The sequence below is a fragment of the Chelonoidis abingdonii genome, chromosome 8 (assembly GCF_003597395.2).
Source record: "Chelonoidis abingdonii isolate Lonesome George chromosome 8, CheloAbing_2.0, whole genome shotgun sequence".
Lineage (NCBI taxonomy): Eukaryota > Metazoa > Chordata > Testudines > Testudinidae > Chelonoidis > Chelonoidis abingdonii.
Window position 1 is genome coordinate 65,464,385 of NC_133776.1, and position 14,500 is coordinate 65,478,884.

Here is a 14,500-nt window from a genome sequence, read left to right on the forward strand (position 1 = left end):
CCATCCCTGTTTTCAACTCAATTTCATTAAAACTTTTCTTCTTCTTTTCTTTTAAACTTTTCTGATTTTGATTTTGGGATTGTTTTTTTTTTTTTTTTTTTTTTTTTTACAATGGTGAAGTTCTTCAGCACAAAGCCGAAATCAAGAGGAGGCCAACCCTCCTAAAACATGAGACCCATCCCCAAGCCCCCTGCCCCACCTCCCCATGCTCCGTGTTTCTAATGTGCTGAAAAGAGAAAGTAAGCTTAGAATAAACCTACCAAACAAAGGAGGAAATGATAATAAGAGAAAAGAGTAAACCCAAACCCAAAAGACCACAGCGCTCCTGTGTTGTCATTGTCTGAGTGTCTGTGCCTATCGCTCCTGGAGGCCGCAGGCATCAATTTACATAGTACAACCAGTAAATGAGGTTGAAGAATCCAAAGGTGATTGGAAAAATGATCCGTGACCACTTGTCAATGGTGCTGACGTCTGCCAGGTCTGGGATTTTGAGCTTCAGCTTAGAGGACCGCCGACGGAGGCGGCAGTTGGCACGGTTGCGGACAGCAGCATGGTGGGTCAGTGGAACATGGCGGTCTAAGGTGGGGTGGTGGCCAAAGCCATCCCGAGAGGCCAGCTGCTTACGGAACTGGATTCCTGAGCCTTCGAAGGACAAGACAGAGTTTCGAGACTCGCCGACACTGCTCATCATGTCCGTGGCCAGAAGCTCGTTGTTCATCTCCAGGGTGCTGAGAAGGATGTTGCCATAAGGGTCAACCTGGAACAGGGAAGAGAGAGAAAGATGATAGTCTGAGCAGAGCACACTCGGGGCCAGATTTATCTTCTGCATCTTTCCACTGGCCTCAAAGATGGTTTTGGACTATTGTCTGGGTAACAACAATGCCCTGGGTTAGGTCATCTACAGAGACTGAGCATTGGCCTTCTGATCTAAAAGCAAGGGGTGCTACTGCTGTAGCTGAAGAACACGCTCCATCATCTTAAAGGCAGGGGCTGACTCTTATAGTGCTGTAAGTGATTCCACCACAAGAGGGGGACAAAGTCCCACTCTGTTAGTGTTGAATACACCTGTATCACATCCTCCTCTTCTCAGAAGAGGATGGACCTAATGGGGCAGGGTTAAGGGTGAGGACTGAATGAGCACTCTAACCTCAGGAGTGTTTGGTCCTTGTGGGCATCTGTTTGTGGAGGATGTATGCATTAGCCTAGTGTATAGTGAACATGAGGACTGTCCCAAAGGGGAGAACAGCCCCTCCTGGTTGCTCCTGGACAAAATGAAGGTGAAGAATCTGAATTATCCTGCAAGAAGGTAGGAAGGGGACAAACCTGCTCCCTCATCCTCTTCTCCTCATATCGTTGGCGCTCATTGTTTGCCTTGCTGAGCCGCTCACTCTGCTTCTTCTGCTGGTGAGGTCCCCGCCCAAAGAAAATGTAATTGACAAAGGCATATTCCAGGAGTGCCAGGAACACGAAGACGAAGCAGCCCATGAGATAGACATCGATGGCCTTGACGTATGGGATCTTTGGGAGGGTCTCCCGCAGGTGGGTGTTGATGGTGGTCATCGTGAGCACCGTGGTGACCCCTGCAACAACAGTGTGCGTGCTCCGTTACCAAGACGGGATGGTGCCACAGCACGGCACTCACTCACTCTCTCCTCCATCTGAGCAATGCAGGGAAGGGGATAGATCAGTGTAGGGAGTGAGAGGAGACCAGGCCTCTCAGACACTGCCAGCCCCAGCAGGTCTCTCTCCCAGCAGGTGTGGCTGCAGAGAGGGATAAGCAGGATGGATGAGAGATAGACTATAGCTGTTCTGATCCCCACCTCCCAACAGGAGTCACTGTGGGGAAGAGCCAGGAGGCGTAGTGAGAGAGGAGGGTATCAACTGTGCTTTAGCAAGATGATCTGTATCAATCCCCTCTGGCTCTGCTCCACATCTTTGTCCCCTTCCTCCTTCACTCAGGATGGCAGAAAATACCCAGCTCTGCTCTCTTCTCCTCCCTCTCCCTCTCTTCTCTGACTCCAAGGTCTCTCTTCTCATCTCTGTCCTTCTTCCACCTGAGTCCATTCCTTCCTCTCCGCCTGACAGGTGCTAATTCCCTCTCTTTCCTTTCCCACTCACTCTCTCCCCAGCTCATTTCCCTCCCTGACCAGCCCACTCGTGTTCCATCCATCTGGAAGTAAATGTCCCTCGGACCTTGTCTTCTTCACCCACTCTGTCCCCGGAATCCTGAAGTGTCTTGTTCATTCTCACGGCCCCTGCCACTCTGACTTCTCCATGCTCCAGTCTCTCAGCACTGCCTTGCACAAGGTCGCTGACAGCCTTCTCACAGCTAAAAGACTCTCCTTTACCACTCTGCTGCCTTTGAGGTGGGGAAGCACTCTGGCCCCCTTAGCTTTCACAGCTCAGCTCTCCATGTACCTTGTTGATCACCCTGTCAGTGTCTCTTCTAATGATCCTCAACCTCCTCTACTGGTTGTTGGCAATCCCCACGATCCTGTCCTTTGCTCTCTCATTCTCCTTTTCTCTGTGACCTTAACTGTGCCTGTGGTTTTAAATACAATTTCTACAACAGTGGCTCTCAGTCCCAATCCCCTCTCTATCTGTGATGCTCTGTACCTTGGAGGACAACCTACACCCTCATGTTCATCTTTATAAAATGATTGTGTGGTATCCAATGCAAAGTTTGTCATGTTTGGTGTTTTCGGAGGGCTCATGATGCACTAAGCATGGTTGTTATAGTGATGTTACAGTAATGTTAGAGTAATGTTATAGGGTATAATTTCATGTATATAGTTATGAAGCTGAAAATGTATCCTCATGGCTTAAAGCAAGCCCAGGCAAAAACTTTCCAAGAACAGAGAGGCAGTTCCCACCTCATCAGGGCAGGTATGGGACAAACACAGCCCATCCTCACAGGAACAAAGGACACTGGTCTAGGCAGCAACAAAATAATCTGTTAGACTCTCGAGAGAGTCCCCCCCTTTCCTTTGGTCAGTCTTAAACTGCGATGAGGTAATGCTCACGTGACTCTGAATGGGGGGAGGAGGGTAAAGCCAAGAGGGAAGAAAGGACATGATAAAAGAGAGAGACATTTTGCCATGCTTTTTCTCTCGCTTCCACCTACATCTACAGACACCACACCAAGCGACTGAAGCACTGATCAAAGGGGAGAGCTTGCTGAAGGGCAACCAGCCAGCCTGTGGTGGGAAGCATCTAAGTTTGTAAAGATATTAAAAGTGTTAAGATCAGCTTAGAATGCGTTTTGCTTTTATTTCATTTGACCAAATCTGACTTGTTATGCTTTGACTTATAATCACTTAAAATCTATCTTTATAGTTAATAAATCTGTTAGTTTATTCTACCTGAAGCAGTGGGCTTGGTTTGAAGTGTTTCAGAGTCTCCCCTTGGGATAACAAGCCTGGTGTGTTATCAATTTCTTTGTTAAACTGACGAACTCATATAAGCTTGCAGCGTCCAGCTGGTATAACTGGACATTGCAAGACGGAGGTTACTAGAGTTGTGTCTGGGACCAGAGGTATTGGCTAGTGTCATTCATTGGCTAGTATTGTACAATCCAAGGAGCAGCTTACATGCCAGAGGCTGTGCATGAACAGCCCAGGAGTGGGGATTCTCACAGCAGAGCAGAGTAAGGCTGGTTCCCAGAGTCAAGGATTGGAGTGATCTAGCAGATCACTGGTCCAGATAACACCAGAGGGTAACATCACAATATCCCTGACCTCTGCCCCTCTCTCTAATCTCAGATCTTTACGCCCTCTCTGATGTTTCCTCCTGGGTACAGCCAGGCCACTCCAGCCTCAATATTTCTATAAGTGAATTCTTTCTCTAACATCTCTCCATTGTCCTTCCTCTCACTGACACGGTCACCCTGACACTTTTCTCTCCTTCTCTCCCAATATCCAGTCTCTCACTTTACCCTGTATAACACCCACATCCATCCTTTTCTTGCTGCTAAAACTCCTGTCTGTGCACTGGTTACCTCTTGCCTTTATTACGGTAACCTTCTTCCTTCTGGTCTATGAACTCCACCCCAATCGTCTTCCTCTCCCATTGCTCTGTCCACAACATCCCTCTTTTGAATCTCCCTGTTAGCTCCTTATCTTCTACTGTAGCAAATTCAAGCACCTTATTCTCATCCAGCCTATATCTCAGATCTGCTAAACCTCTAGACCTCCTCTTACTCCCTACACTGATCTCAGTTCCCTCACCTTACTGTCTCTTCTGTATCCTTCCCTCTGTTGAACCTTCTATCAGGCTGCACATGCCTGTTCTGGTAGTCCAATCACCCTCTCCTCCTTCAACTCCTTCTTCCAAACCCACCTCATCAATCAACCCCACCTCATCTCCTGATTAAGGTTCCTTCACCCAGGCTCTGATTCAGGAACACATTCTGATTCGGGACAGCTCTTCAGCCTGTTCTTAAGTGCTTTCCTAAACTGAGGACCTAAATTTATTCTCCTGGATTTGTCTTGTATTTACTAAAGAGTGCGAGCTCTTCAAGGCAGGAAACATGTCTTTGTAAAGAGTTTGTAAAGTACCATGGAAATTTTAATACTGCATACATTCCCCCTGTGCCCATAGTCATTCATTCATCATCTGTCTGTCCGTCCATCCATCCATCCACCCACCCCTAGTGCCTATCTATCCACGTAACCTAACTGTTTTATCTGCCTCTCAGTCAATCGACAGAGACACACACACACGCCAGCACGTGCACATACATGGACGCACACACAGTGAAAGGAATGCCATCTAAGTGGTAATATGGTTATGTCAGCGGAGGCATGTTCATTTAAACCCCCGTTTTAGAGTCTTATTTTGATGCCGCTGAAGTTCATGGCAAAACTCATGATGTGGGATAAGACTCTTAAGACACAGACTTATCAGAGGCGACAAATGCCTCTTTGAGCTGAAAATTCTCAAGCCTGTTCTCAGAAAAACTGTGAGTTTATCTTGCAAAGTCTGCCAGAGTCTGTTTGGCTTGTTTTGTGTGTTACCTGAGCAGAGAACAGGTGGTTTTCACACATTAAAAGATATTCAGGTGCTTTTATATACTGGGGTAACTCCTCAAGAGCTGAATCCTGAAACTAAATCACCATGAACTTAGTCCTCTGGCAGCAAGTCTCTTTGATAGATCTGAAGAAATTACTTCAGTGGGTGAGCAGGTTACAGGTGTTTTGAAAACGGCATCATGAACGTGCACTGCACATGCTTCTGCTAAGGGCTCCCTAAAAGTTCTCCTTTCTTCCCTGCACAGGTTACCTGCTCTGCTCAACCACGCAGGACTGCTCGGAGGGGAGGGGGCAAGTGGGGCAATTTTCCCCAGACCCCGAGCCCTGCAGGGGCCCCGCGAGCCCTGGCTGAGAATCCCTTCCCTAGCTAGAGGCGCCTTTTTAATTTTTACTTACCCGGCGGTGGTCCGGGTCTTCGGCAGCACTTCAGCAGCGGGTCTTTCAGTGCTGCCGAAGACACGGAGCAAGTGAAAGACCTGCCGCCACTGCCAAAGACTCGGAGTGCTGCCCGGTGAGTACAAGCGCAGCAGCGGATGGCGATTTTTTTATGTCTGCTCCCCTGTTTTGCCCCAGGCCCCCTGAATCCTCTGGGCAGCCCTGCTCCTGGGTTACCGCCACCTCTCCCCTCTCTCAAAGCCTCAGCGCGCCGCTGCCCTGGCCCCTGGACAGCACTGCAGCGGCATGGCTCTGATAGGATCGGAGCTCACAGCCCCGCCCCCTTACCATGTGGCTCTGAGCAGGGCAGAGCTCAGGCCCCACCCAAGCCACGCCGCTTTATCTCTGTCCAGGGCCGCTCCTGGACGTGGCATGCTGAGGTACCAGGGGATGGGGGCAGGCAGAGGCGGGGCCGGAGAATTATCGTGGGGGCCCCTGTGGGGCCTGGGGAAAATTGCCCCACTTGCCCCCCCTCTGGGCGGCGCTGCCCAGGAGCAAACCTGGACAGAGCTAAAGCGGCGTGGCTCAGGCGGGGTGTGAGCTCCTTCCCGCTCAGAGCCACGTGGTAAGGGGGCGGGTCTGCGAGCTCCGGGCTGACCGGCGGGAACTTAGGTCCCACTGGAGTCAGCCGCTGTAGTACTGTCCAGGGCCGCTCCTGGATGCGGCACGCTGAGTCTCCGGGCGGCAGGGGCCGGGTGGGAGGTTGGATAAAGGGCAGGCAGTCCCAGGGCCAGTCAGGGGACAGGGAGGGGGTAGAGGTTCTGGGGGGTCGGTCAGGGGACGGGGAAAGGGGGGTTGGATTGTGGGCATTCTGAGAGTCTGTCAGGAGGTGTCTTGCCTTGTTGTCAGACGGTGGAGAGGATGAGGCAGGAGGAGATCATTGATCATTACGTTGGTTATCTCTTCCTGGGGCTTGGCATTGGGCTATTGTTGTAGACAGGATCTGGGCTGGATGGACCTTTGATCTGACCTATGGCTTCGTTATGAAGTGTCCTTAGCCTCTGTTTCTGTCACGGTGGAAATGGTCAGAGAGATCACTTACATTACCGGTTAGTTCCTCTCTCTCTGGGCGACTCTGAGCATTGGGTAACAGTGCTACTGCGGCTGATGCCCTTGATCTACCAGTATGCACTTAACTGTTCTAAGCTAAATATACCAAGTATGGAGCAGATATGATCAAGGAGCCAGCAGAGTATCAGAACCTGGAAGAATCTCTGGACTGGCTGCAGTGTTTGTACAAGTGAGGTGTTCAAAGTTTTGATTTTTTTAAGCAGATTTTTTTATGTTTCTTTAAACAAACACAGAGCAGCAAATATTTGCACACACTCTGAAACCACACCAATCAGGTTTTGCAGACTAATTAAGCTTTTCAATTAAAAAAAACAACAAATTTTGAAGGAAAGCAGACATTGTCCATGATTTTTTTCTGCTTTTTAAAAACCCCTAGTTTTCGATCCAAAAAAAGTTTTGACGGAAAATATTTGTCCAAACCCTTTTTAATGAGCTTTAGTGCCTTTTAGCACTAGCTGATGCTGAGAACCAGTGATACCCTTAAAGGTGACTTGAAAAGAAGTTTTCTCAAAACTGGGTTTGTGCTGAGATGCGGAAGGTTTTTAAATGTTTATTTTTCCCAGGGCTGCTGGGGGAGGGGCAATTTGCCTTGGCAGGGGACCCCACAAGAATATAGTATTCTATAGTATTGCAACTTTTTTTTATGGAAAGGGCCCCTGAAATTGCTTTGCCCCAGGCTCCCTGAATCCTCTGGGTGGCCCTGCAACCACACAAAGGAGGGGAGCAGCTGCAACTGGGCAGACAGGCAGGGACTGGGCATGCCAGGGTGGGGAGTGGATGAAGATTTGGCTCCATCCTCCATAATGTTCTGATCAGCACAGCTGAGCCTGCCTGGCAGGGGAAATAAGGTGCACCAGGAAAAGGGCTGGCAGTTTACTTCTGCCTCGCAGTGAGAGAGTAGCACGTCCTGATTTATGATTCAGAGACACTATTTTCAAAACACCTACAACCTCTGCTCTTGGGGAAGCTTAGCTAAGCACTGCCCCTGACTAAGGGTGACTGAAGGTGCCACTTCACCCTTAGTATGTCTCCAAGCAGAACATCTGTATGCCTGAACATGGAGCCTCAAGGAGATACAAGCCAGTGCATTGATTCCAGTGATTAGATGTGTCACTTGTGCATTTGTTTGTGTGTCTGTTTGATTACTACATTGCACACAGCTGATCACTCCAATAACTGCACAGATGTCTGTATACCTGGATCTCTGCATATTTGAACTGCATCTCATCAGATATGCTGTGGTATCTTCAAGTTTGACCCTCTTGGGAGATAAAAGGTGCAATGTATATTTATTTTGCTGTGCGATCTCTGTCAGTCTTTTAACCACTCTGTTCTCCTTTTCTTTTTCAAACAATCCCAGTCCACTCCCCTCCCCAAAGGAAGCCCTTACGGAGTGTAGAGTGAAAAGGGACCTACCCAATGCCACCCGGGCAGCAGAGGCATCATAATTGATCCAGAAGGAGACCCAGGACAGGATGGTGATGAGGATGGAAGGCATGTAAGTCTGGAGGATGAAGTAACCGATGTTCCTCTTGATTCGGAAACTCAGGGATAAACGGAGATAAGAGCCTGTAAATCAGATACCAAAAGGAACTGTCATTTGCCAGGGCTACAGGTGTGATAAGGGGACAGGAACAGGAATGGAAATCACCTGGGAATCACTCATATCTCTCCCTCTTTAGAAGCAATGTTGGGGAGCCACAGGGGAGGTAATCCTGCTAGTCTGCCTCTCCATTGATGACATAAATTTATCACCTTCAGGGAGAGCCTCTTTGGAGCCTGGTCAATTGGCTTGGATCTTTAACCACCTTGAGTGGTAAGAAGCCCAGGCTTTCTGAGCATTAAATGGGATCAGATTCTCCCATAAGCAGTTGCAGTTGGAGAAGACAGAGGATTTCTTCTGCTAGATACCATGTACTCACTCACAAAAATAAGAAGAAAATTTACTCCTAAATAGCAGAAGGCAGTGCGTTAGGCAGCTGCTGGGAAAACTCGGGACTGTCCCAACCACAAGGTTCCTGTTCAGTCTCATTGCTCAGATAACACATCCAGTTTCATCTGCAAGCTCTTCCATAAAATGCATGTGCCATTGCGAATCTTATATTCCCTGTGCAGGTACCATAAAGGTGTGTGCAAACTGAACAAATGCAAACAGCTTACCTGTGCAAGTTTGTAGAGGACTCCAGTAAGAACTCACCCGTCTGTAACTCTTCCCTTTGCTCTGAAGCTGAAAATTCAAGAGGTCACCCTGCCTCAACTGCTATCTTAACAGCCGAGGAAGGGGATAATGTGTTATGACAAAGGGACCCTCAAGGTTGGCAACCAGATTAACTGGGCAGGCAGTCTTGTTTAATGGTTAGAGCACTAGACTAGGAAGACAGAAACCTGGAGTCTGTTATCAGCATGCCTCTTTATCTCCTTGGACAAGGCACTTCACCTCTCAGTATTTTTGCTCCCCTCCCACGTTTTGCGTGTCATACTGTAGGCTTTTGGGGGCAGAGACTGTCTTTCACTATGTGATTGCCCAGTGCCCAAGCCAATGGGGCACCCAGCTTGGTTGGAGCCTCCAGACAATATTGTAATAACAATTGATGATCTTGGCAGTGGTCTCATGTAATTTAGAAGGTCTTAAGAGCCAATGTTTGTGGTTTGTTTTTGACAGTGCACACATACTAGATAAAATTAAGTTTGTCACCAATCACAGCAAATTTTCCAGCTGCACCATCAGATGTGCTGTCTCACCAGCTCCTTTTCCCATGACACACAGGCAGGTTTGCTTCTCATTCATAGGTTGCACACTTGTTTTTAAGGAAATGTTTTTCTTCTTATTGTTATTTTTATTGGAGCTTCAAGAGCCACTTGGAAATCACATGGAAAGAGTGGTAAAGGTGGGAACCTACCAATGAAGCCCTGTTTGAGGGAAGTCAGCATTTTGGCCTGGCAATCTTGAGGGTATCTGCAAAAAATGGCATCATTTACCTCTTGCTGTCTGAGGGCAGGGATCTGAAAAAGCAAGGTTGGCAGAGAGACCAATTTTCCAAAGTGGCACTACAAGATTAGAACCCAGGCCCTCAAACATCCTAGACAAGGGCTTCTACATCTAAGTTAGAGAAGCAACTGCATTGACTTTTGCAAAGAGAATCCTTTATATGTTTCCCAAACCCCTTTGCACAGAACCCCACCTGTGGTGAAGACCACTTCTCTGGTAACCAGTCTCTGCTCGATGATGGTGAACTGGGGCAGCTCCAGCATCTCCATCCCCGTGACGGCTGAGTTGTTTCCTTGCCAGAAAAACACAATGTCATCGACTGTGTAGCCATCTGTGGGGTGAGGAAGCACATTACACTCAGAGTTAGCAAGTCCTGGCAATCAGCATCTCCATCTCCATGAAGACTTTTCCCATGGGTCCCAAATGGAGTCCATTTATGAGGGCATAGCAACCATTCCCCATCTCTTGATACACCTTCGCTCCTTAGCCCAACTTGGTAGAACAGCTACCTGGAGAAAGAAACAAATGACTAAGACTCCTTCTGAAGACTAAGAAGTGGAAGGTGAAGGTGGGAGCTGACCCCTAAGACTGCCACACAATCCTTGGTTTGCTTAGCGGGGATTTGTACATCAGAAACCTCTCTCACAAACAATATGCACAGCTTTTCCTTGGTCAACTATTTCTGCATGTCAGCAGGGGGAGATCACACAATGCTTTTTTTGGTCTGACCCATGAAAATGGTGCCTACCTGTTTACAAAATACAAGAGCAACAGGATGGTGGATAATGAACAGCAGCACTAACAAAAAAACCCACAACATTTGGGCCTTTCCCCTCCAGACTCTCAACATTTTCATCTAGGTCAAAATGTGAACTTCTTTGATAGGTGAATGCCTTCATTAAGCAGCCATTTAGAAGAGCTTTGGTGAGTGAGAGGGCTGGATGGCTCTGGGAGATAATAATGAGCTATCAAGTCTTTCATTTCAGCATAACTAGTTCAAATGCAAGCCTGGTCCATCATGACCTAATGCAAATCCCCCTTTGGGTTTGGTCCTGCACTGTATGAATGTGGGAATCTGCATGTACCATCACCAGGTAACAAATGCTTGGCAGGACTGGGTGTGCAGGGGAGCCCAATTAATGAGAGCACTGCTGAGCAGCTGCCAACTACTCCTGTCCAGTAGCAGGAGTGAGGCCAACAAGGGACACATACAAATAAGTGTCTCATTGGCATAATGATCACACACTCATTCCCTGGCCTGTTTTTACCTTGCACCCTTGAGAGTAAGTGTGCAAGGGGTTTATTATTTCTCATTGCAGAAAACTCCACCCAGTGGTTCAACCTAACTTGCATCTGAAAATAGCCTCTGTTCATGACCATTACAACAGCCCTGCAGGGCGTGCAAGTACTTGCAGCATCAAGGAATTTTGCTAGTTCATGTGGAAGGGACTGGCTGTTCTTAGTGGGAAGGTATTCACAACCTATAGCCACCATCACAACTGGTACTGATTGTCAGTAATGTCCACAGAGAGACCAAGAATTAAATGGACTATAGAGACCTGTAGGGCCCTAGAGGTGCATAGTCCCTCCAGAACAGAGTTTAGGCAAAGGATGGCAGCAAAGTTTACACTATCTCCGTACCTGCCCTGTAGATAAACAGCAAGTCACTTAGCCTTAGATATCATTGCATTTATTCAAAGCTGCTTTAAAAAACATCCCCAAACACTGGATCAGATCCACAGCTGGTTAAAACAGCATAGCTCCATTGACTTCAATACAGCAAGCCCAAGTTCCACCAGCTGAGGATCTGGCCCATGAAAGTTCACTGCTTCTTGCATTGGACTGGAGGCTCCTGCTGAGCCCATTCTTCCCTCTTTTGGGAGGAGAAGATCTGCACCACACTTGAGATGTGGCTGATCCAGGTCCTAGGGTGACCATGCTCCTGCTCCCACTAAAGTCACTGGCAAAACAGCCATTGGCTAAAGGACAGAGTCAGGTCATAAGCCCACACAGACTCATAGTGTTTAAGGCCAAAAGGGACCATTAGATCATCTGGTACAAGCTCCTGTATATAACATAACATAAAATTCCACCCATTGACCCCTGTATTGAGCCCAGTACCTTGTGTTTGTTTGGCTAAAGCATCTCTGTCAGAGAGGTAGCCAGTCTTGATTTGAAGGCATCAAGAAATGGAGAATCCACTACTTCCCTTGGGAGTTTCTTCCAATGGTGAATCCCCCTCGCTGTTAAAAAATTGGGCTTAATTTCTAAATTGAATTTGTCTGGCTTCAGCTTCCAGCCATTGGCTCTTGTCCTGCCTTTCTCCATTAGGTTAAAGAGGCCAGTATTTTCTCCTCATCAAGATACTTATACACCATAATCAAGTCAGCTCTTAATCTTCTTTTTGATAAGCTGAACAGATCAAGCTCTTTAAGTCTCTCTCTGTAAGGCACTTTCTCCAGCTCTTGAATAATTTCTATGACTCTCTTCTGCATCCGCTCCACTTTAATCATGTACACCAGACCTGGATGCAGTATTGTAGTATCAGTGTCACCAACACTGTGTACAGGTAAAAATCCCTTCCCTATTCACTCTCTATCCCCATGTTCAGACATCCAAAGATCACATTAGCCTTTTTTGCCTCAGCATTGCACTGGGAGCTGGTGTTCAGTTGCTTTCCCACTATGACCCTTTTCAATCCTCTCCAGAGTACAGTCCCCCATTGGGTAGGTCTGGCCTACATTCCTTGTTCCTAAATGCATACTTATGCATTTGGCAGGATTAATACACATGTTGTTTGTATGGACCCAGCTTACCAAGCAATCTGCATTGCTTTATCCTTATCATTTAACATCCTGACACCCTTTGTGTCACCCACAAATTTTATCAGCAGCGATTTTATATTTCCTCCAAGATCATTGATGAAAATGTCAAATAGTGTTGGGCCTAGTGTTGATCCCTGAGGAACTCTACTAGAAATCCCCTCATTCAGTGATGATTACCCATCGACAACTACTTTTTGAGATCTGTCAGTTAGCCAGTGTTTAGCTATTTAACATGTGCTCTGTGGATACCATACAGTGCTACTTCTTTTTAATCAGAATATCAAGTGGTACTGAGTCAAATGCCTTACAAAAGTCTAAGTATATTACATTTAACTATCAAACTTGTAATCTGTCAAAGAATGAAATCAGGTTGGTTTGACTCTTTTCCATGAAACCATGTTAACTGCATTAGTTATATTCCTATTATTTATTGGTTGAATCCAAGATCAGCTTTTCCATTACTCTGCCCAGGATTGATGCCAGGCTAACTGGCTTATAGTAAGTGGCACAGCAGTAAGGAGGGCACGTGGAGAAGAAGCTACCTTTCAGGATGCAAGCTCTAAGCTCACAAGGTTATGAAAATGTAGCCTCATCTCTTTATGACAAACTCTATTGTGAGTCTTATATGACATCCTTCCCCTCCTCCAGCTTGATCTTTCCACACCATTTGGGTACTAATCATCTAGGTACACCTCACTCGGGGCTTGCCTAGACATACAGCGTGCAGCATGCTGGAGGGAAATCTAGCGCACACTAACTGTCTGTGTGGTCAATGCTGAGGTGCTCTGAAAGTTCCATAGTGGATTTTGATCTACTCCCATTTAAACGGGGAGATATCAATGCGTACTAAGGAACTTCTAGTGCATGACATCAGGATCCACATGGACAGTTAGCATGCTGCAGGCTACTGTGGGGTAGATTTCTATCCCAGCCTGACGCAGATTAACTATTCGTTTAGATGAGCTCTTACTCAGTTCCCTGCCATTTCAGAGGCCTCAGGCATTGGTGCACCTCGGTCCCTCCTGTTCTCTGCTTCTGGCACACAACACTTTGGTCTCCTCAGAGTTGTAATGCTTTGGCCTAATTCTGGTTGTTATTTGGTGTGGAGATGGCTGGTGGTGTTCAGTGGTCTGTGATATGCCGGAGGTCAGACTAGATCATCTAGGGTTCTCTTCTGGCTTTAAACCTTATGACTCTGCAACTGGCCTATATTATCATAGCCCTTGTTGTCTGGAGCAGAAGAGAGGAGCTAGAGGGGCTGATGGGATTCAGGGCAGAACTATCAATCTGGCCTCCATGCCCAATAGAATCCACTGCAGAGATGTCCCATCACACCGCTGCTCCATGTAATTAGTCCAAGCCTCCTTAATCCCTTGTATCTGAGAACTGGCTCACTGCTGGAGTCACACAAACATCACCACACCATTTGTGTCCCAAATTTGACCTATCTTGCAGTTGCCATAAGCTGATTTGCCGGAGGAGAATGTCTTCTGGATTCTAACTGTCCACTGCTGTTTCATAAATCCATAACCCTGTCACTGTGAGAGGGGTGTTTTGGTGGGTTTTGATTAAAAAACATTTAGGTAGGACCACAGCGAAATAAATAAATAAATAAATAAATAACCAATGCTTCTATTCCAAAGCTGTGCTGCTGACACCATTGGCAATGCTGGCACACAAATGAGAAAGGAAACAAAATGGAGCTGTGCTAGTTTCAGACATGCCAAATACGTAAAAGACAAAAGCATTAAGGAAATAAACCCTCCTCTGCATGGGTCTTTTACATACTGCAAGGAAACATAGTTCTGATGCTAACAAATTAGCTTGAGAGTGTCTCACTAAAAACACAATCCCGAGATGGGGAGCTGTGGGCAATTCTCTGCCTTCTGTTTTCTTGGTTCTACTGTAAACTACGCTCAATAGACTAAGAGACACCAGCTATGACATATCATTACTGCCTCCATCAGGACCTCATTTACATTCCACTATGCACCATGCTAAGCGCTGCAATTTGCAATTTGCCCTAACCAAATCAAAACTATTGCTGGAACTCATGAAGCATTACGGCACATGAAGCATTATGAAGGCAACATGGACATTGCAGACGGTGGACATAGCGGGGACATTCCTTATGAAAAAGGAAAAACTCC

General features: G+C 47.0%; 1 protein-coding gene across 1 annotated transcript in view; it reads right to left on the reverse strand.

Annotated features, from left to right (window-relative positions):
• Positions 1-323: 323 nt before the first annotated feature.
• LOC116820008 (gamma-aminobutyric acid receptor subunit beta-4) overlaps positions 324-14,500 on the reverse strand; it is an 89,289-nt gene continuing 75,112 nt past the window's right edge. Inside the window, exons 6-9 of the mRNA XM_032772183.2 lie at positions 9,719-9,856; positions 7,953-8,105; positions 1,324-1,580; positions 324-757 (exon numbers count right to left, since the gene is read on the reverse strand). Coding sequence (XP_032628074.1) covers positions 380-757; positions 1,324-1,580; positions 7,953-8,105; positions 9,719-9,856 — 926 coding nt within the window. The 3' untranslated portion in view covers positions 324-379. The remainder of the gene's footprint in view (positions 758-1,323; positions 1,581-7,952; positions 8,106-9,718; positions 9,857-14,500) is intronic.